Raw genomic sequence first — 23,078 nt, 5'->3', positions numbered from 1 at the left:
CACTTCCAAAAGGATGTATAATATTTTATGTTATATGTTAACTTAGAATTTTTATTTTTACCACCAGTTGAAAAATTATTTCTATAAGAAACATATTCTGAGCACCAAAAAGCAGATCTTTTGATTAACCCAAAGAACAGAACTCACAAAGAACTATTTGTGTTTTTTAATTTCGGAAGTTCAACACACTGTACACATACAGCCCTTTCATCGACTGCATTCCATGAAGTAAGGCAGGAAGATATTATCCTATAAATACGGTACAGGAATTGGGGTGGTAAGTAAATGTAGCCCTGTATTTTACTGGGCTACTACCTTGTCTTCTACTTGGTAGAAAAATATTTGTTAAGAAGAAGAATGATGATGGATAAAGAACAAGAAAGTGGGGTTCCTCAGCAGGCAGAACATTGAAATCTGATTCTTTGGTCAGGCTTGGGAGCTCTGGCAGAGAACCAGATGGGAAAGAAGAAAACCATTTTTACCCTTGTTTGTCTCTTTGGGGCCCAACATGTGTTACAAAAACAAACAACCAAATGGCGTGGAGGAGACGACACAGACCAGCTTCTGCTATGCAGATGCCTTTCTGATCCTTGGTCCAGGCGCAAGTGCAGCCCAATTTAAAGCCACACAAATAGTGAATGCATTCAGATCTGGGCTCCTAATGGAGCACATAATATATAGGTATTTTAATGTCAAGCTCTTTTCTGTAAAGAAAATCTTTTGCCCCTGCAGGCTAAAACATGGTGATATCAGAACTGAAAATCCCTTTCTTTTTTTTAGGTTAAAAGCCAAGTACAACACAGGCAACCAAGTTAAATGTTCTGGTAGTGCCCCGGAGCATCTTGCATGAAGGAAGAGAAACAGCGTGGGGAGGGCTCCTCACTGAGACAGCGCAGTCAGAGCCTCCCGCGTAGAAATCCCTTCTGATTCAAAATCGCGGAGCAGTCATTCACAATTAATCCAGATTGATTTTAAGGATTTAGTTATGGCCCACATTTGCAAATTCTGCCATGTAGCGATTCAACCGCATATAGCTTTCAACCACTTCCTGAAATATGTCACTACAGAAATAAGCACAGTTCTCATTTTTAGAAGTTATTTACTTGTCTTAATTTTTAAAATTTTAGATGGGTTCATTGAAATAATAGAATTTTAGAACACATAAGGAAGTTAAAAATGATCTTGCCCAATACCACTTTTTAAAAAAAGGATAAAATAGAGGCTCAAAGAGATTTTTTTTTTAATTTTTTTACTACATATCAGTTTAAATGATTCCAAGTATTTGTACTGAACCTAGGGCTTTCAGTTTGTAAACTGCCCCTTAGAGTAGTTTTGGCACTTCTGATGTGTGCCAATGGCCTCATTTTCCATCCTATACTTTGGTACCATAACTTCAAAACCTGAGGTATATTTTTCTGAAGAGAAACTCTATTATTTTCCTACAATATTCTAAGGGATACATGAGGTCCCAAAACAATAAGAACCAATGTCCTAAACAGAGAGCTTTCTATTATTTCCTTTGCCTTTCTTTAATATATTGTGTTTTGGGTTTCCAGATCACTAAAATTGGTTGCTAATTTCTCACACAGACTTCAAAAACAGAAACTTACAGTTGTTTCTGCCTATCTTTTTGAAGTTAAGTTTCCCAAGTTGCGGTTCCAAAGAGATCATATCTTAAACTATTTTTAGTAGTGGATAATAATATAGTATTAAAAAATTATAAATAACAAAATAACATGCTTATAATAAGCTCTGTGTATTGATTTTATTCTATCATAAGTGATTCACTCTTGATGGATGCACTTGGGAGCCTTTCTAGGCTAGTCACAACTTCTTCATTTTTCCTCCCCAGTCTCTGGTGGGAGAAGGAAGAAGAGTTAAATGTAAACTAAGAGAACAGGGGCTATGGAACTCTGTCATCATCTCATCATGTTCCTTCCCCTCATCAGAAATAAAATAGACTCAGATGAAATAACAAATCAAATAAAAACCAAACAGTTTGGAGTTCAAAGCTGTTCCCATTCTTCCCCAAGGCTGTTTTCCAATGTTTTATTGCTTCTTCCTCTAGGATCTTACTGAGCAGGGAACTAAGAGAGGACGATGGCACATGGAGAGCTGCGTTCTGGTGAAAACTGGCAGAAGTGCTGGAATTAGTTTTACATTCTCCTGGTACAGGTTTGTGTGGGATGCAATCTCAGAGGAGCCAGGGGTGGAAAAGATTGTTTCTCTATCACCAATTCACCAAATGAATTTAAAATTTATTTTGAGAATTCTGATGACCTGTACTTCAATACTGAGTGAATTGAATGACTGACAGTCCTAAAAAAGTAAACACCCATTATCCCAAAGTTCCACCAAGGAATAATTTTGCTACAAAAATTGATCAACTAGGTCTATGTAGTAAATTGATTAATTAACTGCCTACTGTGCTCTCATTGCAATGAGGCCTTGCCAAGATAAAGTTCTCAAAACTTTTCTGACTACTCTACATGACCTGAAAAAGATGTTTCTCTGTCTTTCCAACTGAAATTGAATAATCACTTAGTCATTTGAATAGAATAGTCAAATTCTATTAAATGCTCTAAATAAATGTCCTGCCTGAAATTATTTCTCATTATATTAACTTATTCCATTCTACAAAATCTAAGTTATTTTGATTGATTCCTCTGACTGGAAAGCATTGACTGGTTAAATTTTTTTAGCTCAGCCTGGAATACCAAAGCAATGAGCTGATTAGTTGGAAAATAAAACTTCAACACAAAAATTCAATTAATTCAAGCAAAATTTACTTTGCTTGATTTGGAAAATTAACTCTTCTCCCCTCATGCTGATTGTCAACGTTAGAAAAGAGGCCTTCTAAATTTAATAAGAAAACACAAATCTGCTGTGTGATTAAATATTAGCAGAACATTGGGAATGCCATGTAATTTTTCTATCCTTCTGTTTTTCCATCTGTGATTGGGTACGAAAAAATATTGAAATATGTTATTGAAAGACCATAGGAAAATATATATATATAAACACTTGCTTTTCATAAAAATGTGTATGGCACTATAGTTAATTGTCAAGTTCTTTGCAAGTAAGAGATGTTTTCAAATATTCATGCTACTGTTTAAGAGAGAAAAATCGCAATGGGGAAAATAGGTTCTGAGAAGCAAATGTTTTAGAATCTTCTTCCTAAAGATGAATGTGCAATCGATCCGACAGATGCCCAGGAGTGACTGGGCTGGGCTGCAGTGCGGTTACATTCCCCTGGTAGGAATGATCCTGCATCCAGGTGAACCAGGTTAGAACCAGCGACTGTAACTAGTCGAGACTTTTCTACAGTACGGATGGCTCATGAGTGAGGTTCCCCAGGGGCCAGCCCTCCCCAGGCCCCAGCACTGAACTGCAGCCCTAATATTTAAGGAAAATACTAAATCATCGTCATGTTAGCTTTAACTGAGAAATACAGGCAGGGTACAGCCTGGAAATGGCAAATCTTTCAGGTAAATTAGTGGATGATTCAATGAAAACACAAGCTAAAATTAAAGGGACTAGAAAAAAAAGAAAGGTACTACCACTTATATTAGGATTAGTTGCCTTTTTCTTGGCTACATATGTATTTATTCATCTAAATATGTGTGTTTATGTGAATGCATTTGTGTGTGTGCTTGTGTGTATACACATATATGTTTCTAAGAATGTCTTATTTTCAAATATCTTTACAATGAGCTATAGGCCTATGAAAATCTTTTTGAAAGCTAAATGTTATAAATATTTCTATGAACTTTTAATAATATATTTCAGTATTTGTAGCTCCCATTTTCATATGGAAAAACTGAAGGAAATAATTGTTAATATATACAAACATGTTGATCTTATTAAATATATTTATCATATACATTAAATAATAAATATTTATGCTCAAATGACAAGAGGCTACTAATTTAAGTATCAAACTACCAATAGAAATCTTTAATTCTATTATCACAGGAAAAATATGATTCACAATATTAAAACCTGTATTTATAAATCTTTATCAATATCTCCTATTAAAAGCCACACGGGTAATCAGCAGAGCAAGAAAATCATTAGCCGTCCGCTCATCGTGCAAACATTCACTGAATTTCTATTTGGGGCATGGGATTTTATTAGGTTTCAGAGGTAAAATGAAATAAGAAGCTTCCTGCCCATAGGAAGCTTCATTTCTTCCATTGAAAATTAAAACCATTTCAGAATAAAAAGACTTTATACAAAAATTGCCTTTTTTCGTATAAATTTATTTTCTCCTGGGGAGGCTAAAAGACTAAGTCAAAATTTATTTTTTTCAATTACTATTGCAAAGTACAAGAATTTCAATTTATTATAAATTTGTATTTATAATTGACTCTAGTATTATCTACCAGGAAGCAAATTGAGTTCCCATTCCAAGACTCAAACTGAAAGTTACCTTTTGTAAAGATGTATGCCTTTATTTAACTTCCTATAAGGCAGCTGTGCCAAGAGCTTCGCAGGTTGTTTGTTCCTGGGAGGTTTTGTAGAGAATTTTCTCTTCTTCATAAACTTCTGCAAGTCACTCTATGGAAACCAAAACAAACTATGCAGGTTTCCTTTATTCAATAATTTTTCACTGTGGATGTATTCTATGCAAGTACTGTGCTAAAATCGCTGAAAGTTCACAGCGTGGAACAATGGAAATTAAAATTTAAAATCACTTCACTTAAACCTTTGTTAACTTAAAGGTGGAAAGAGTGACAATGTCAGCTCTTTTTGTTTGAATATATATTAATACATATATATATTCACATTTGATAAAATCTATAGTAACTCATTTACAGTTTTCAAGGAACTAAAATCCACGAACACTAAATCAATATATTAAAGGTTTCACTTGTTCTGAATTAAATGAGTTTAAAACTCATTTAAAAACCCATTGTTTTCCTTGTTAGAAACTTAATCAATCTGAACATTTATGGATAAATTTATATTGTAGAGCATCTGGTGTTGAAATGTAAAAATAAAATCTTAATTACATCCCCCACTAGTTTTGCTGTGTTAATTCAAGACAACATACTCAAGTATTTAGACAGATGGAGGTAGCCGCCATATTGGCCTTCTGATTTCCCTACAGGGAAGCGAGAGAAAGCAGAGCTCTTAGGATATGTGCTTGTCTGCCTGGTTTCACACTTTGAAATCTTCGACAAACGCTGATTTATTCACAGCCAAATGTTTTCCTATCTGATTAGGCAGTTTTCTACTTCAGTAAGCATGTAATATGGAGGTAGCTAAACCTCCACACTGAGGAGTGAAAAAACAATATTTATAGTTTGGAAATAAAACAATCTGGAAGAATCTGGACTGTTGGGATCATAAAGAGCTTCATAGGGAGTAAATTTCTGATGAATCCACACCACAAGGTTAAAGAGTTAAAAGCCTAATTTTAAAAAAGAATGGGACTGGGCTGTGTTTATACAATAAACAATGGTTTTAAAGGATTGTATTTATAATAAATTACCTTGAAGGCTGATTCTTGTACTTATGATTGTATTATTCCTCAGTCAAGAGGACAAGAGCTGGAACTATTTGGCATTTTATTTGAATTCATTTCAGCTTACATTTTGGAGAATATTTTTTACTCCTTTTTGAAAAAAGGAATGAAAGTATCTGCTGAATGTGCGCCTGCAAAAGGAGATGGATCCCAAGTGACTTTTTTTCCCCCTTAATAACATGCGTTAATTTGACAGAAGGAAAATGTGAAAAATTCTAAAGTATAGACAGATCAAGCTTTACACTTGTGGAACACTATTTTCTATTCACCAGTTGGAGCACACTGTGAGAAAGGAAACTGTATTAGTAGTAGTAGCACCACTATGTTAAAAAAAGGATAGCTGATATACTGAGGTTAAATAGTCCGTATCAAAAATTCAATCCAGATATTTTTCTATTACTTACTCCATACTTTAGACTCAATCTGAAGTTGACTACACTGCGATTGCCCAGATGACCATATTCTCATATCCAGGTGTGATTTATCCATTTATTAATCAACAAATGTTAACGTGCCAGGTATCATCAAAACATTAAAATTTTGGTGAACAAAGCAGATATGAATCTACATTTCAGAGCTTCCAATCTCATATTACATGTCAGATATCCTTATTGATACCCATTATAAATTTTTGTCAGTAAAAATATTTTCCTACATAAATATTTTAAAGTTAAATGTTATAGAATAAATTCTCAATCACTAGATTAGAATCTTCAAGTAGCTGTTTGTCTTAAATACATTATTCTGGCATATGTATTTGTATAAATCCCTCCAGCAAGGAGAAATTGTCTTAGTACAGTGTATTCCTTTTCTTTGGATTTTTTTTTTTTTTTGCATCTTTATCTCCTCTCTGATCCAAGTGTTTCTTATTAGCATTTTCTTCTTGTGCCCTGCTCTGCCCCTCTACAATATACACACATTGTAGAGGATCTAGTTAACCCAAGCTATTCTTTCAGAAATTAAAAAGATATTTCCTGATAGTCATACCAATTCTACACAACAGGAAAGCAATGATGAATAAGAATAAAGAATATTCTTTTCAAGAACTGTTTTCAAGAAGTTTACTGTGAGTTTCCACATCAATTGTGTTCAAACTCCATCACTTCAGTTTTCAATCTCATCTCTTGTAGTACTTGTTCAAGATACACAAACCTACTGTCATCCACCAGAGCTTTAGTTTACTTGGGACTTGGAAGGTATTTTTCTATATTTTGAGTAAGTGCCCAGATAATTCTGAGGCATACAGATTATTACAACAGTTATACTTGCTTCTCTTCTAACTATGACTTAGTCCTATGGTTGTTTGGAGCTGTATGTACACCCAGAAAACCCTGTTCTTAAATTTAATCCACTCTTGTGGGTGTGAACACTTTGGAAGTAGGATCTTTTTATTAGGTTACTTCAGGTAAGGTATGATCCAATACAATCAAGATGGGTTTTAAACTTTTTACTGGAGTCCTGAAAAATGGAATGAAATTCAGACAGTGTGAGTGAAAGCCATGGAAGCAACAGCTGGAATTTAATGGAACCCAAAGAGAAAGGTGAGGCAAGAGAGGTCCCCAGGTGCACTACCACATAAGAGTAGCTAATGCCCAAAGGTCGCTGGCAGCCAGCCCCAGGAAATCAGTCTTTGAGAAGAGTGCATCGCGTTGCTGATGCTGTTGTTTGAACTTTTTCTTAACCTCAAAACTGTAAGCAAATAAATTCCCATTGTTTTTGCCAACCCATTGCATGGCATTTGCTTGAGCAGCCAAGTAAATAAAGACAACCCAATTCTAATAAATTGTCCTACGGTGGGTTGAATTATGTACCCCAGGGGGAAAAATGAAAACAAACGCACGTTCTTTATCATAATCCATTCCTGTGAGTGAGAACCCGTTATATACAGGATCTTTTGCAGATTTATTTTCAGTTAAGATGCAGCAAACTGAATTCAGGTTGGGCTTTGATACAGATTCTTAGAGTCCTTTATAAGCAGAATGAAATTCAGACATAGAAAAAGAAGTCATATGATGGAGAAGCCAAGGAACTCCAAGGACTGCTTGACAGCCAGAAGATACAACCCTACGTGAAAGCAAGCTTTCTAGCCTCTGAAATCATGAACCAATAAATTCCTGTTGTTAAGCCAATCCATTGTATGGTATTTGCCTTAGCAGCCAGGAAACTAAGCGTTTCGACTTACTCATAATTACTATCATTTGTGGAAAGCATACTATGCCCCAGACCATGTACTTTACATGTATATTTTCATTAATCTTCATAACATTATTTATGGGGTGGGTATGATTTTACCTTCACTTAACAGATTAAGAGCAAGATCAGAGATGCTCCTGCCTTGTCCCTGAAACATCCAACTATGCTAAGTAGGTCTTTGTCTTGTTCTTTGTGTCCTAATGCATCATATTCTTGCACTTTCAGATCAACCTTTATTAAATAGAGAACTAAAATTTTGCAAAGGTTCATGAATGAAATTCAGAAAACTCAATAAAGCTCTTGACATTTTATGAATTTGCTTCCCTGGGGGGAAAAAACAGAAATTGTTGAAGGGGCCTGTGATCCTCAAAATGTTAGCTGAGAGTTATCAAATTAGGTGAGGATACTGGAGCAGCCTCTCTGCTTGGTGCATAGTAGCTACTCAAGGAGCATTTTTTAAATAGATGAACTTCAAAGGAATTTTTTATGGATATCTAATACATTTTGAAAACACTACAGATATACATATATCTGTACATACATACAGACAATAAGCTGGTTGGGGGGTTGAATGACCTGATAAGGTAGCTACGGAATAGAAGAAAGTGTCATTTCTAAAGAAAACATTTACGTGACAAAATAAAAATGGAATAAAAGAAAGAGCATGGAGTCAAAGTTGATACCAAGACTTGATTTTGATGACCTTACAATGAAATGGAAGCAAAAAAGAAAAGCAGCTGGTTTAAAATATGATAGGATATAATTAATTAGGTTTTAGACATGTTGCCTCATGGCAGTGCTTAAAAATTCCCTTGAATATGTGAAGTGAGAAATTGGGAACACTGATCTTAAATCTAAAAGAGAATTTGGGATTAGAGCTGTAGATTCAATAACCATTTAGAGACAATGTGAAAATGCTAAAGCAAATAAAATTCTGAAGAAGAAAGAATATTAATAAAAGAAAAGAGAATAAGAACCAGAAACTCAGGGAAGAGTGAAAGGGAAAAGGGGATAAGGAGTATAATGAAATGTCTTGACTCATTCTAAGAAAACCAGGTTTTTAGGTTAGGCTCTTTTAGAATAAGCTTTTAATACTGGCTTGAAGAACAGAAACATGAAATTTGATTTTTATTAAAATAGATATTTTTCAAAGGCATTTATTTTGAAACATGATTTGCTTCATTCCTAAATTTCCCTTTTATTTCCAAGAAACATATGACCATTACCCTAAAAAACTTACACCCTATTAGGGGAAATATGGTATAAGTACAGTTCAGAAATAAATATAAGTACAAAAAATGTATGTTCACAACAAGGTGCATACTAATACTTTATCTCTGACAATTATTAATTATGGGTATTTATTATTAATTTTATTTTAAAACTTTATTATTTGTATTTATTAAAATTATGTACATATACACACACATTTTGAAAATGTTTGGCTATCAAGAGACACAGAGAATGATGAGAGAGACAGAGCATTAAACAAACAATACAAAATGGTGGTAGTAGAATTAAAATTCACTACTATTTATTGGATGCTTCCTGTATGTGGGATCTAATGTGTTGTCTCATTCATGTCTCCCAATGGAACTGAGCTCTAATCATTAAAATCAACATGGAAGCAGAAATAGATACATGGCATTGGAGTAGTCTAAAAAAGAGTGCACCTAACTAACTAGAAGATGAAAAAAACCTTCCAGAGGAGGTAGCAATTGGGTCATATCTTGAAGAACGCTTGGGTAAGGGTGTTACAGAAAGAGTGTGTGCAAATACAGACAACATATGCATGTTTAGTGTGTGTAGGAAGCAAGTAGTGTGTTTATGCTGAACGGGCTGACCTGTGGAATGAGACTGGAGAAATGAGCAAAAATTTTATTTTGAAGGGCCCTGAAATCTATTCCTGAATTTTAAGCTGTTTGAATTTTATCTTAAAGTCAATAGGAACCTATTTATGCAATTCTGTCATTGAGAATTTTTCCCATGCTTGGGAGTGTCCTAATCTTATTTGGGTTTTAAAATGATAACTGCAGTGATTGTATAAAAAATATATAGGAGGGCAGGCAACAGTGGCTCAGTGGCAGGATTCTCGCCTGCCATGCCAGAGACCCGGGTTTGATTCCCGGTGCCTACCCATGCAACAAAAAAAAAAGAAAAGAAATAAATATATATATATATATATGTATATATATACACACACATATATATATATATATATATATATATGAGAGAAGAGAGTCTTTAGGAATAGAAATAATAATTAGAAGGCCATGTAATCATCTATATAATAGATGATAGGCACATGAATTAAGATGAGTGATAGAAAACTAGAGTAAAAAAGATTAAAGAGATATTTAGGAGGAAATCACAGCAAGTATATGATAAATGTATCAAGAGAGTGAAAGAGTGCTGTTAACAATTTTGTCAGAACAATCGGCATATTTTGGAGCTATTCCAGGCAAACTGGACATATGGCCACGCTAGCTCTAAGAGATACAAAATCCATGAACGGAATTTCAGAAGAGGAAGGGAGAACGAATTATTTACCAATGAATCACAAATCCACTACTTACTGTGTACAATGACACTAGGTAAATTACTGAAAATACTTCAGACTTGTAGCATGGGGACAGTAAGGCTAAATGATGCTTAAATAAGTAAATGCATTGAAATACTTAGCCTAGCGGCAGACACAGGAGTTGAGCTTAATAGAGAAAACACTTCATAAGACAGGAATTTGAATTGGGTCTTAAAGAATGTATGAAGAATAATGTGTGTGAAAAAGATAAGGGGAGAAACTATAATGATTAGAGATTGGATGTGTTGGGAAAATGCAAAATGATTTAGTTTGACAGAATTGCACAAAATGGAAAGTAAAGGGATACAGAGCAGGAAGTTTATTTGGGCAGTGCAAAAGGAACATGAAATGCAGGAAATTGAGACTTTACTCCATAAACAACATATATGTTCAGTGGGGGCATTCTCTGAATCAGCTAGAGTTCAAGAGGGGAGAGAAGAAGTGGTCACAGGTGGCTAGCTATAAGAAGCATGACAACTGAGCTCTATTTTGACCAATGATCTTGACCTTTTTTTCACTGTGCCATATAGATTCATCATGCAACCTGCTGCTTTCCACCATGATCCAGGTAGATGTAACTAGAAAATATATACTGTTTGAAGAGGGAGTATGGTGCGAGAATAATGACCAAAAACTCAGCTCTGAAGCCAGCAGTGTTTCCTCCTAGAAATCAAGAATCTCAATAATCTTAGCTTCGAAAAGGGATAGAATTTGCTCACAGAATTTGGCAAATACATAAAAATCCCCAAATCCTGAAATTGTGTCTATTAACTTTTGGGATGGTTTCCTACTGCATGTACTTCAACATGTCCCTTTAAAATAAAACCCCATTAACTAAAATAAGTTGAACGCATACTCCTTCTTTGCAATACATAAACATTTAATAAGTCTTAAGAGATTCAAATTCTTTTTGTGAGAATTAAATGAAAAATTTTGGCTTGGCACATGGTGGAGGCTGCAGACATTGTGGTTATTTTATTATAACATTATGATCAGAAATGAGCCATCTATGAGGAAACTTGGTAGTGGAGTGGATAATAAGCACAAGAACTGTGGGGACTATTTGGCACAAACCCGAGCTTGGGCAGTTGATAATTGTGTGACCAAGGGCAAGTCGATATAATTAAATTAAGGCAATGATGAAACCTATTTCATAGAGACATTATGAAGATTTAATGAGATAATATTTGTAAAAGTACTTACAATACTTCCTGAAAAACAGTAAGTGTTGCATACATATATGTTAAACAAAATAAAATAAACAAATAGACATAACTAAATACAAATGACATCTGTCAAATTTTCCTTGATACGTCAGACTAATGATAACTACCAATAACTCAGGATTCTTGACGTCAGAAGACCGTAAGAGCTTCTTATCCTCAGTTTCATCCTTTTTATACATCCTTCAAGGTCAGTTACCTTTGGTTCATGCAGAATATTACATCTCATTGTTCCAGCTGTTAGTACATTTTTGTCCTTTTCATTGCATGTAAGACTAGGAATGCAATAAACAGACACCCAATGAATGTCTGTGGAGCATAATAATTGTGGTATTAACAAATATGTATGGTGCTTAGCAAACTTTCATAATTTTCATATATTGAGCAGATTCTGAATTATCAAAAAAAAAGAGAAAAGAAAAAAACTTGGACAAACATTTTAGGATCAGAACCTCAAATTCTTTCAGTTAAGGATGCATTTTTCCTAAAATAAATTTGTGGTAAGTAATTTTTTAAGTCTCAAACCCAACTTTGTTTATTCATCTCAGTTGATATTAAGTGAAAATGTGGATTGTGTTAGAATTATAGGTCACACATGAAAAATAACAATGAAGTCTAGAAATGGTTAATAAATGACATGCAATAAAATAGGTATCTAGAGCATAAAAATATAATAATGACAAGAACATTTTTTCATGTGTTCTACGTGGGAAGTACTGTTCTTAGCTATTTACCTGGATTATGTTTTTTAATCCTCACAGCAATGCTAAGTATTATTATTAATCTCAGCAGAGCAAGTTGCTGCAAGTGCACCCTGAAAGGCAGTTCAGGCACATGACTGTCCGTAAGAGACCATTTTATTACCTACATGGCACAAAGCTTCCAAAAGAGCAGCAGAAGAGATCCCATATGGCCACATCCCCCCCCCCATCCAGGAGGCTAACAGCCCTGGTCAGAGGTGGTGGCTGGTGACTCCAGGTATCCTGCTTCATGGCAGAGATGAGACACCTGTGCTGTGTAATTAGACACCTACAGGCTGCACAAAGGGTACTTGACACATTTTGCTCAAGGCGAAAAGAATGTATCAAGCAACCCCTAGGCAGAGTTCCCACCCTCCTGATAAGCCGCTGGGGCTGCTCTTTTCCAGTTTTGGTAAAACTGGGTTCCAAGTAACTTCAGGGCCAGACCTTTAGATCTAGTGTCACCCTGGTACCCAGCTGGGAAATGGAAACAGAAACATTGAAACATCTGCACACAAAGAAAAGGAGGCGGGTAGGTGAGGGCTGGGGCTGGCAGATGGTGGCTGAGCTTCTGTGACTTCTCTGGCAATCTCAAATAAGCAAACCCAGGCACAGAAAGGTAAAGTAAATTGCCCAAGTTCAAAGTGCCAATAGCTAATGAAGTCAGAGCCTGAACTCAGGAAATTTAATTCCACTGCCTACAAAGGTAAAGATATAGTTTATATTACGTTTTTTTTTTTTACTACTTATTTGTAATTTATCTTATTTTTTTAAAAAAGCACTTGAGATTACTAAATGTTTTTCCTTTATTGCTATTTAAGGTTTTTTAATCATAATATGTGATCAGAACTGTCTTTCTAGGTATCAATTTTTTTTACCCATGAACACAAAAAGCAAAATAACCCCTATAGAATCTTGAAATAAACTAAACATTTCTCATGATCCAAAATTCAAGTCACAAATATCTTGCATTTTATTTTTTCTCACTGGATTATTAGAAAAACTGAACAAAAGGCATAAAGTTACTTAGTATTAAGTATTTAGACATGACTGGTTGTTATGAGTAGACTCTAAAGTTTTGAAGAATAAAAAAATACCCCCAGACTTCCACGAAATGGTATTATCGAATACTAAATGACAATAAGCAAAATTCTGTTATTAGTTGTATATAGTTTCTTATGCTTCGTAATTTTGTGTCTTGTATTTTCTCTGCTTTCCCTATACTCTAATTTCTGCTGTTCCTTAATTCCCAGGGTAGAGCTCTGACTGGGACAGTTGATGGAGTATAGGATGGTGCTGGAGGGAAGAATAAATCATAGGCTGTGGGTTACATCACTGAAGGTAGTAGTTCCGTACTTGGTGGATAGACTTGACAAAGTAGTTGTTCTAATAGAGGCTGCCCTGAGGCACATCTGATGTCAAGGAGAAGGGAGTAGAGATCATACAGCAAGTGCCAGTCTTGTTAGGTTAGGTGTCAGAGGTCAAAGTTGGGGGAAGCAAAAGTGAATGGAAATTGAAGGGAAAATCCAGAAAGGAAGGAAACACAGAACAGGGAGCCACAATAACTGCATAGACATGCCTCTCAAATTCTGGCTGATTCCTAGATTGCTCATGCATAGGGCAAGAATTTAGTAGCCCAGCAAAAAATTAGGAAGGTAAAACTCTAGAAAATTTCTGAACAGAGATTTTACCTACTACTAGTGGGCTGGTGAGGGGGACTTAAGAGTTCAAGGCATTTCACCTTAGGCATTCCATCAAAAAAAAAAAAAAAACAGAAAGGAAAGATCTTGCCCTAGGATTAAAGGCAAGCAAGGATAAGAAATATGCCATAGGACAAAAGACAATGCCACAGGAGATGTGTCCTAATAACATTAAAATCAAAACTTCCAAAAATTGAAAATTGTTAGCCAAGAATTTCACTGCCTTCTAGAATAAAAATAAACACACACTAGAGCAATATAATTAGAGAATCCAGGGTCTCTACAACAAATTAGCCATAAAGATTGGCATAAAGGAGTACTTTTAAAGTTACTAGACATGCAGAGAAGAAAGCAAATGTGATTCCTAAAAAATAGACAATTGAATCAGACTTACATACAACCCAGATGTTGGAATTAGCAGATAAGGATGTAAAACTAATTGTTATAAATGTGTTTAAAGACAACGAAAAAGACGATCTTGAGGAGTGACAGGTAGGAAATTTCAGCAAAGAAATGAAAACTCAACAAACAAATTCTAGAACTAAAAATACAGTGGCTGATGTGAAACATTCAGTGAATAGCAGGTTGCAGAGAGCAGGTGAAAGGGTAAGTGAAGTAGAGCACAAATCCATAGACACTGTTGTTCATTGATGCCATAGTACATCAAAGTCAAACTGCTGAAAACCAAAAATGAAGTGAAAATCCCTTTGAAAATATCTATCTAGGAGGAAAGAGACACATCATGAACAGAATAATAATGTTAGTGATACAAGTTGACTTGTCAGAAATAATGGAGGCTTATAGACAATGGACCAAACATCTAAAAGTTGCCGAAAGTGCTCAAAGACTACAACAAAGAAATAGAAACTGAGAATTCTATATCCAGAAAAAAAACATCCTTCGATATAAACGAAAATAAAGACATTTTCAGATAACTAAAAACTGAGGCAATTTGTGACTGGTAGACTGATTACAAAAGATGTCAAATGAGCTCTTCACACTGAAGGGAAAGACTGTCAGGTGGAAGCGTTGATTTAAAGGGAAGAATGAAGAGTAGCAGAAGAGTACATACTTGGGAAAATGGGATTTTTTTTTCTTGTCTTGGTTGCTTTAAATGACAAATGAGTGTTTAAAGTAATAATGATAAAAATGATCTTTGGTGATTTATAATGTATGAAGAAATGGCATATGTGAGAATATTAGCCACCATGTTGGTAGAGTACAGATAGAATTATACTGCTGTAAAAGTCTCACATTTATGATAAGTGTTTTTGTTTTAATTCAGGGTAGACTGTGGTAAGTTTAGAATGCATATCAAAATCCCTAAAGAAATCACTAAGCATACATATGTATATATATATATTTATTTAAAGAGAGAGAGAAAGAGAAGTATTTCCACCTTGTACTCTGAGCCAGAGCAATAAAACAAGAAAAAAATATATCCTTCCTTAGGATAGGAAGAGTTAAAACTCTATTTACTCACACCTGCCATGCAGGAGACCTGGGTTCAATTCCGGGCCTGTGTACTTCCCCACCACCACCACCCCCCAAAAATTCAGCAAATGGTGCTGCAATAATGGATTGTCAAAAAGAAGAAGAGTGATCTGTGAGCCCCACCATACAGTATACAAAACAAAAGATTTTAAAAAAATTGTGTCTATTCAAAAACTAAATAATGTGTATAAGGAAAATTCTAAAGAATTTTTTTAAACAGGGACTCGTTTTTATTTTCAATTAATGGAACATACATTTGTGCATAATTATCACAATATACAACGTAGTGCCTTCTGTTTGACTTTCCAAATGTGCTTATATCTAGTCCTGCATAATTTTATCTTTTAAACAGGGAGCAAACCTGGAAACTTAATTATTTCCCTTGCTCTTTTTTTTTTTAACTTTTTTATTATATAGTATAACATATATACAAAGTAAAGAATTTTTAAAATAAATTATTTTACAAGTTGTACTAATATTTTTTCCTATAAAGTTACAGTAATGAGTAAAGTAAGGAATTTGCATGAGGAAAGACCAATGAATAAATCAAAGGAAATAGAAATCCAAAACTAGATCATGCCATCTATGGTCAATTCATTTTCACCAAAGGCACCAAGGTAATTCATAGAGAAAGGGGAAGTCATCACAATAATGGGGCTGTGCTGAGGAATGGTTAGTGCATGGAAATAATGAATCTTTACCCCTTACCAAAAGTCATATACAAAGTGAATTCAAGCATAGCATAGACCTTCTGGTAAAAGTTAAAATTCTAAAGCTTCTAGAAGAAACCTAAAAGAATAAATATCTTTAAGAGTCTAGTCATATTTCTCAGAAATAATTTTTTAAAACAATCACTAACTATACAAAAAAAAGATAAATTTCACTTTAAAATTCAATATTTCTGTTCATGAAAAGTCACCAGTAAGAAAATATAAAGACATGCTGCAAAGGGAATACACTTTTAAAACATTTATCTGAAAAGAACTCCAGCAAATCAATAACTGAAAAGCAAACGATCCAGTTCAAAAATAGGTGAAAGTCTTAAATTGATACTTCACAAAAGGAAATAAATTGATGGCCAATAAGCACATGAAATTCTGCTCAATATCATTAGTTATTAGAGAAATAATACCACAGAGAGATAGCTGTTCACCCACAACAGAATAGGTAAAATTGAAGTTAATTTCTTATTCTGGCCTGTAATTCTCAGATACCCCAATTACTTTTCCTTACAGAAAAATACATAGCTACTCATGGGCCCTTCCAGATGCATTTATGCATATATGAGCATATAAAAGAAATGGTTGTTTTCTTTTTTCTAATACAAATACTAGCATTCAATATATTCTGTTATGCACCTTGATTTATTTTGGAGGTGTAGCCATAGCATTTTATACAGAGATTGCATAGTTTTCCACTGAGAGGTTTCAAATTATCAGTATAAAAATCATTGACTCATATGAATCAAATCTTCAATACTAAAGAATTAAGTTATTTTCCTGTGATAACATTCCTATTTTAAAGCATCATGAGATGTAGACACGTAATATGATAGTAAATTTAAGGAAATCAAAGATAGTAGATGGTGTCACTATTACTACTGAACTGTGCAAACTCAGCTACCCCTCAAATATCATCTACCTCACAAAAATAAGAAATGACCATATTTCAGTTATTTATCAAGTTTAAAACATTTTAAAAATAAAATGGTTTTCTTTTGTGTTTAATAAATTCACAAAAAGAGTATAACTGAATATGTGCTACAGATACTTTACATCAATGAATTAAAAAATAAGACAAATTTAGTCGCAAAAAAACAAGCTCAGCATATAGTTTGGAAGAGAATATTGTGAAACTTTCGAAAAAGAGGATGGGAATACACTGTTGGTTTCTTTATCAAAGTAATTCAAAATAAGCAGAAAATTACAATAAACTATTCTGCTTGTTTTATGACCGTTTTCCCTTCCTTCCCATATCTAGTCTTTCAAAAATACGTTGCCTTACCTCTCCTTCTACCATGATTGATTGGAGAGGAAAGAACTCGTTTTCACTTATAGGAAACCAGTACGTCCTTAAGGCCAGACTCCCTTTACTGAAAGAAGTGATCTTTATGGATCATGTAATCAGAAATGAAGTCATTGTAAGAATTCAGCCTCCAGCCAGGAATCAGGGGGCTATTTACCACCACCAAGCTGACCAGTCAGGGTGTTTCTGTAATCCAAGCACCAAACCCAAGACTAAACAGCCCCCAAATTTCCTGAAGAGGTTCACTTGCCTTATAGTGATAATATGGGTATTTTTCCAGACTGAAAGCAATTGTTTTCAGTTTTTAGCTTTCATTTCTTAATCTAATGTGTTTTAAATTGTAATTGAAAAAGTAGGACAAGCACACAGCGAAAAGAATTTCGAAAACAATGATTAAGTCTTCTCCCTTCTCCAGTTCACTGTCCCACTTGTCCCTCTCTCCAGAAGCTTCCAGAGTTACCAATCTCTCAGATTTACTTCCTGAGTGATTCTGTTGTTAGTAAACAAATGGGACTATGCCCTCTATAATAATCTAATGCAATCTGATACACAGCTGTGAAAAATCTCAGAAATATAGTTTCAGCTAATACTCTAATTAAAAATTCCAAGATCCAAACCATAATTTCAGAAAGTGTGCTGCTGCTTCTTATGCAGCTTGATTGTAGTAACTATACGCTATAAAGTCTTCTCCAAAATGTGAAACGCAACAGGAGTGAGAAGTTGCAATGCGCTGTTTTCAAGTTGGGCATGAAGCCACCTGGAGGCTTTGAGTTGAAAAGAAATGGGATTTCCCCATTCTCCATTTAGGTCTTGGGATGGAACTCAAGCCCCGACTCAAACATGGGAAAAGGCGGAAGTTATTTAGGCCCCATCATTCCGTATCTAGGCTAATACCTGACCCAACACAGGGCATGACCTGGGGCAGAGCTGCTATAAAAATGTAATTCTCCTTTAACCCCTCCATGTAAATCATCAGAAAGCTTCCCCCTACTGATTTAAACAAATTTGGTCTTTGACCTCTAGAGTCAGAATTGGCCTCAACAACTCTTTCAGATGGTTGCCGTATTGACTGTTTGATGTATGTCAACTATCATAAAATGCAATACCCTTTCATGACAGATGATCACATAATGTCACATACATACAAAGTCACGGTAATGGTCTCTTTACTCCAAAAGATATCAGTAGTATGAAAGAAAGGCAAATTAATGAAATAATGCACTTTGCTGTTTCAAGACTTGGCATCTTATGTGGCTGTGATTTGCAGTATTGTACAATCAATTGAACACCTGTCAATGTGTTTGCTATAGTAACTTCAAAAGCTTCCAATAAATACCAAATGCTTGATAGTATTCTCATATGTATAAGACCTTTCCTGGTTCTGTGATTTTTCAGTTTTAGCAACCAGATTAGTATAATAGTTCATAAACCAATCATGCCCTTAATGATCTATCTGTGCACATTCAAATTGTGGTTTTGAGATGCCGCAGGAGACCTCAAAATTATATTTCTTCAGTTTTCTGGGATAATAAACATCAAAGATCAATTATATCGAATACTTTTAAATAAAATAACAAACAAAACCTAAACTCTCTAATTAAAGCAAGATTTGCAATCAAAAGTTATTTGGATAATTTTTGCAATCATTAAACTTTTTTCCAATAGTTCTCACTGTGAAATTCTATACGTGTGTGTGTATGATTTAAATTTCTGTGTGTATGATGTAAATTTCTATCTCTAAAATGAAATGAATTTCATTATCTTTTGGTAATCAATGTTTAATAAACTACAATACAGAGAGATATTTTATTAAGTATATTATTAAAATGTTTTGGTACTTAATAGTTCAAAAATTGTTTTATTTAATTGAGACCAACTGGCCTCATTGCTTCTTATAAACTTTGCCGTATATATTCAGTTAAAAGGAATAAAAATGAACAGATGTTTCTCCTTAAAGAAGGCAGACAAAGATTTTTCTTACACAATAAATCAGCTGCTGGTGGACTTCCAGGACATTGCCTCAGGCTAACTGTTTAGGTATAAAATTAATAAAACAACAAAAAAAAACTACTTACCTCTGTGTGGATCCAAAATTGGTAAAGAAGATTGAACTGAAGATGAACGGCGTACACAGAAGGAGGAATGAAGAGGGCCAAGGGACAGTAGAAAATCTGAAGGATTAAAAAAAAATTAAAATTTGCACATACGATTTCTCAACATAAAGATATACTGATATCAGTAGCCCAACATTCTGAGTGTCTACTGCTTCCATAAATGTACCTTATCCTGTATCTTTTGCTGTCATGTTTGACTTTGGAACATTAATTTTCCACCTAATGTCGAAGTTGCAGACAAGTTGAGCTAAGTCCACTGGACTTCTATTAAAAAATGTAATATTGTGTAGTAAAAATGATCATACATGGTGTGTGTTTTTCTTAATCTCAAAAATGTTGGTTGTGCTTTCTGGAAGTAAAGAGGCTCTTTTTTTTCAAAAAAATCCTCACTTCCTTAAGTAAAAGAAAAGTGGGTGCATGTGTCTTTATTCCCCCAAATTTTTACCTGGCATTTTAAATAATAAAAATATAATAAAAGAAAGGAATCTGACCAAGAGAGGAGAGAATCATATATTTTCCCACTTGTTTTTATATGGTTGACTGAAGGTGGCATATATCCTAAAATTCTCTTTAAAAATTATCAGGGAAGTAGATATGTTATGGTGTTATTGTGGAAGCAAATTTTAAAGGTCTGTATTTCCTAACAGACGGAAATGCCTCTGCCTTGGAAAAACAACTTATGCTTAAACCGCAGTACTGGTTAAAATCAACTAATAAACACAATCTGCTGTGTTTTCCTAATGACTTTGATCCGTGAGAGTGGTTTCATGTTGGAAATAAACATTCTATTAAATGAAAAACTAAATAACCAAATAAGAATAAAATGAATCTGAATCTACTTTATATTCTGATTTGTGGGGTCCATATTTCCAAAGACTAGACATTTTAAAAATATTTCTTCTGAATATTATTAATTTATTTCTGAACTATTTTAAAGCTTTTCCCCTCAATTATGCAAAATGCCATTTTAATGATTTTAGTAATGGCTATGCATGTGAAATTGGGCATTTACAGAAAGTCTTCTAGTTTTTGTTCTAAACTTAAGTCATGAAAAGAGTCAACTGTAATGACAACAGGGTTAATTTAATTATTTATAAATGTATTATTAAACAATGGATTAGATTATCAAACCAAAAAATATATATTCAAGAGATCAATTTTTAACTCTCAGGTCCACCACAGACTCCTTAAGTAATTTCTATAAGTTCTTTAACTGCTCTGTGGTCAGTTTCCTCAAATGAAATATGAAATGAAAACATTCGAAATCTACCTATCCTTTTATTTTTTTCACCTATAGCAAAGAAACATTTGATTTGTCTAACTCAGCTCTTGTTTTTTGTTTTTGTTTTTTTCCAAAATATCTGTGATACCCTGATTTGGTCTTTTTGTGGCACATTAAAATAATTCTCACAAAATGTTCATAAAAGTATTTGCAACATATATATAGCCTATAATTTAAGTGCTTTAAGTCAAGCAATGTTTTGTAATCTCCTCTTTGAGATGCGAGCAAAAATGTAAAACAATTTAGCTTGAGCGCTTAATGAATAGTTCTGTTTGAACAGAGTGCATAGAAGACGAATTTAAAATTCATTATAATATCCCAATATGTGAAGAAATAGTCTCTGGAGATAATAAATAGGTATTATGAAAAAAAAATTGTTCCTCTGATCAAACAAATTGTGATTTGGTCAGTTAACTAAGTTTTCTTTATTACTGGATTGCTCAGAGCCTTTACCATGATAATGTGAATTGCAAGCTTATTAAGCCATAGAATACTTTCTTGATTTTCCTCTGTTATTAGGTTTCCTAAAGTGTGTTTTTAGGAAATCATGCCTCAAATCTTATAAATCAATAAATATAATGATTAACTGACAATTAGAAAATTGAGCTAACCATAAATTCTAAAAAATCACATTTCTAATGAATAATAAAGATATAGGTCAGGAACTAATTCACATGAGTCACGAAGAAGTTAATTTCTTCTGACTGATACAGTGCTATAAATAGAATCTAATTATAAGCAAGTTCCTAAATTTCAGATTGGGAGAAGGTTGGCAAATGTGATCCATGTAAGAGAACTCTCATCCACCTTCTTCCCCTCCCTCCTTTGCATTCCTAAATCCTCCACAGCTTTGAAAACCAATTTAAATGCCACTTCCATCATAAAAATCTCAAATGACATTAACTTAACTGTTGAAATGTCTCCTTAAACTCAGAGTACTTCTCAGCAGCTCACATGGGGTACATTATATATTTACCAATTCTGCTAGGCATTTGGGCTCACGTGATTATGACTCTGGGGCTTTTACCCTTAAATTTCACTGTCTACCTTAGTAACCTAAGATTTTATATAATCTCATGCTGGAAGTCCACCCAGTGGGTCATCAAAGAGAGAACGACCTGACCTATATGTGGGAGAAGACAATGAAGACAGGCCTAGAAGTGACCTCTCCACTAAGAAGATAGATGGTGGGTGTATTTTAATTTGTTCACCAAGTGAATGGTGCAGGAATGATTTGTGTGAAATGTTGCCATGAAGCAAGAAGCAACAGGATATTTAGAGAGACCTATAAACATTTTGGTATTGTTCGAGAGTGATAGGGCAACAGTTCAGCCTGGAACATGGGACTCCCCTGACAACACTACAACAATGTGTGAGCTTGTGTTTATGGGGGATGTGTGTATTTTTCTGAAGAAATGATCTGTTGCTTGCACCAGGGTGTCTCAAGTAGTTCTGTGACTTCCCCAACAGCAACAACACAAAAAGGTAATTTAGGCACTGGTCAAATTAGGGAGGTGGAATTTTTTAATGCCATTTAAAAGAGATTAGATTTATCCTAGGGCAGAAAGGAACCATTAGTGATTTTTAAGCATGTAAGGTGCATCAAGACAAGCTTGCAAATTATTCCAATAGCCCAGGGACAAATTATGTACTTTTATTTATTTATTTTTTTGCCTGGGCAGTCCCAGGGAATGGAACCCAGGTCTCCACATCAGGTGACAACTCTGCCACTGAGCCACTGTGGCCTGCCCAAATTATGTATTTTTAATCCATGGGGAAGGAAAGGGAGAGTAGTAAAGAGAACTAAGGATTTGGACATTATTTAGATTTAGGAGTTGAGAGGGATAAAACAGTATTAGAAGGCAATCAGATTTCTGGCATGGGTGATTGTTGGGTGATACTGTTTGCCACGACAGAGGAAAAGGAAGAAGAATAGGTTATAAGGTTCAACTTGGGGAATGTTGCATTTGGGTTCTTAAGGGATATGCCATGGGCACCACTGAGCAGTTGGAAATGTGTGTCTGGAACCAGGAAGCAGTCTGGGTTGAATTTGCAGGTAGAAGTATCATACACATATCAATCGTATTTGAACTGATGGATGTATCTGAGTGGGAAAAGAATGGGCAAAGATGCCAAAAGAGTGGTATCAAACTATGCCCAAAGAAAACAATCTCAGATGTGGGAAAGATCCAATAT

General features: G+C 34.5%; 1 protein-coding gene across 2 annotated transcripts in view; it reads right to left on the bottom strand.

Annotated features, from left to right (window-relative positions):
- AGMO (alkylglycerol monooxygenase) overlaps positions 1-23,078 on the bottom strand; it is a 338,562-nt gene that overhangs the window by 183,399 nt on the left and 132,085 nt on the right. For both annotated transcript variants that reach the window (XM_077163065.1, XM_077163063.1), the window contains exon 5: positions 19,562-19,657. In XM_077163065.1, the coding sequence (XP_077019180.1) occupies positions 19,562-19,657 (96 nt within the window). The remainder of the gene's footprint in view (positions 1-19,561; positions 19,658-23,078) is intronic.

The sequence above is a fragment of the Tamandua tetradactyla genome, chromosome 1, assembly GCF_023851605.1.
Source record: "Tamandua tetradactyla isolate mTamTet1 chromosome 1, mTamTet1.pri, whole genome shotgun sequence".
Lineage (NCBI taxonomy): Eukaryota > Metazoa > Chordata > Mammalia > Pilosa > Myrmecophagidae > Tamandua > Tamandua tetradactyla.
This window is presented reverse-complemented; position numbering and strand designations above follow the sequence as displayed.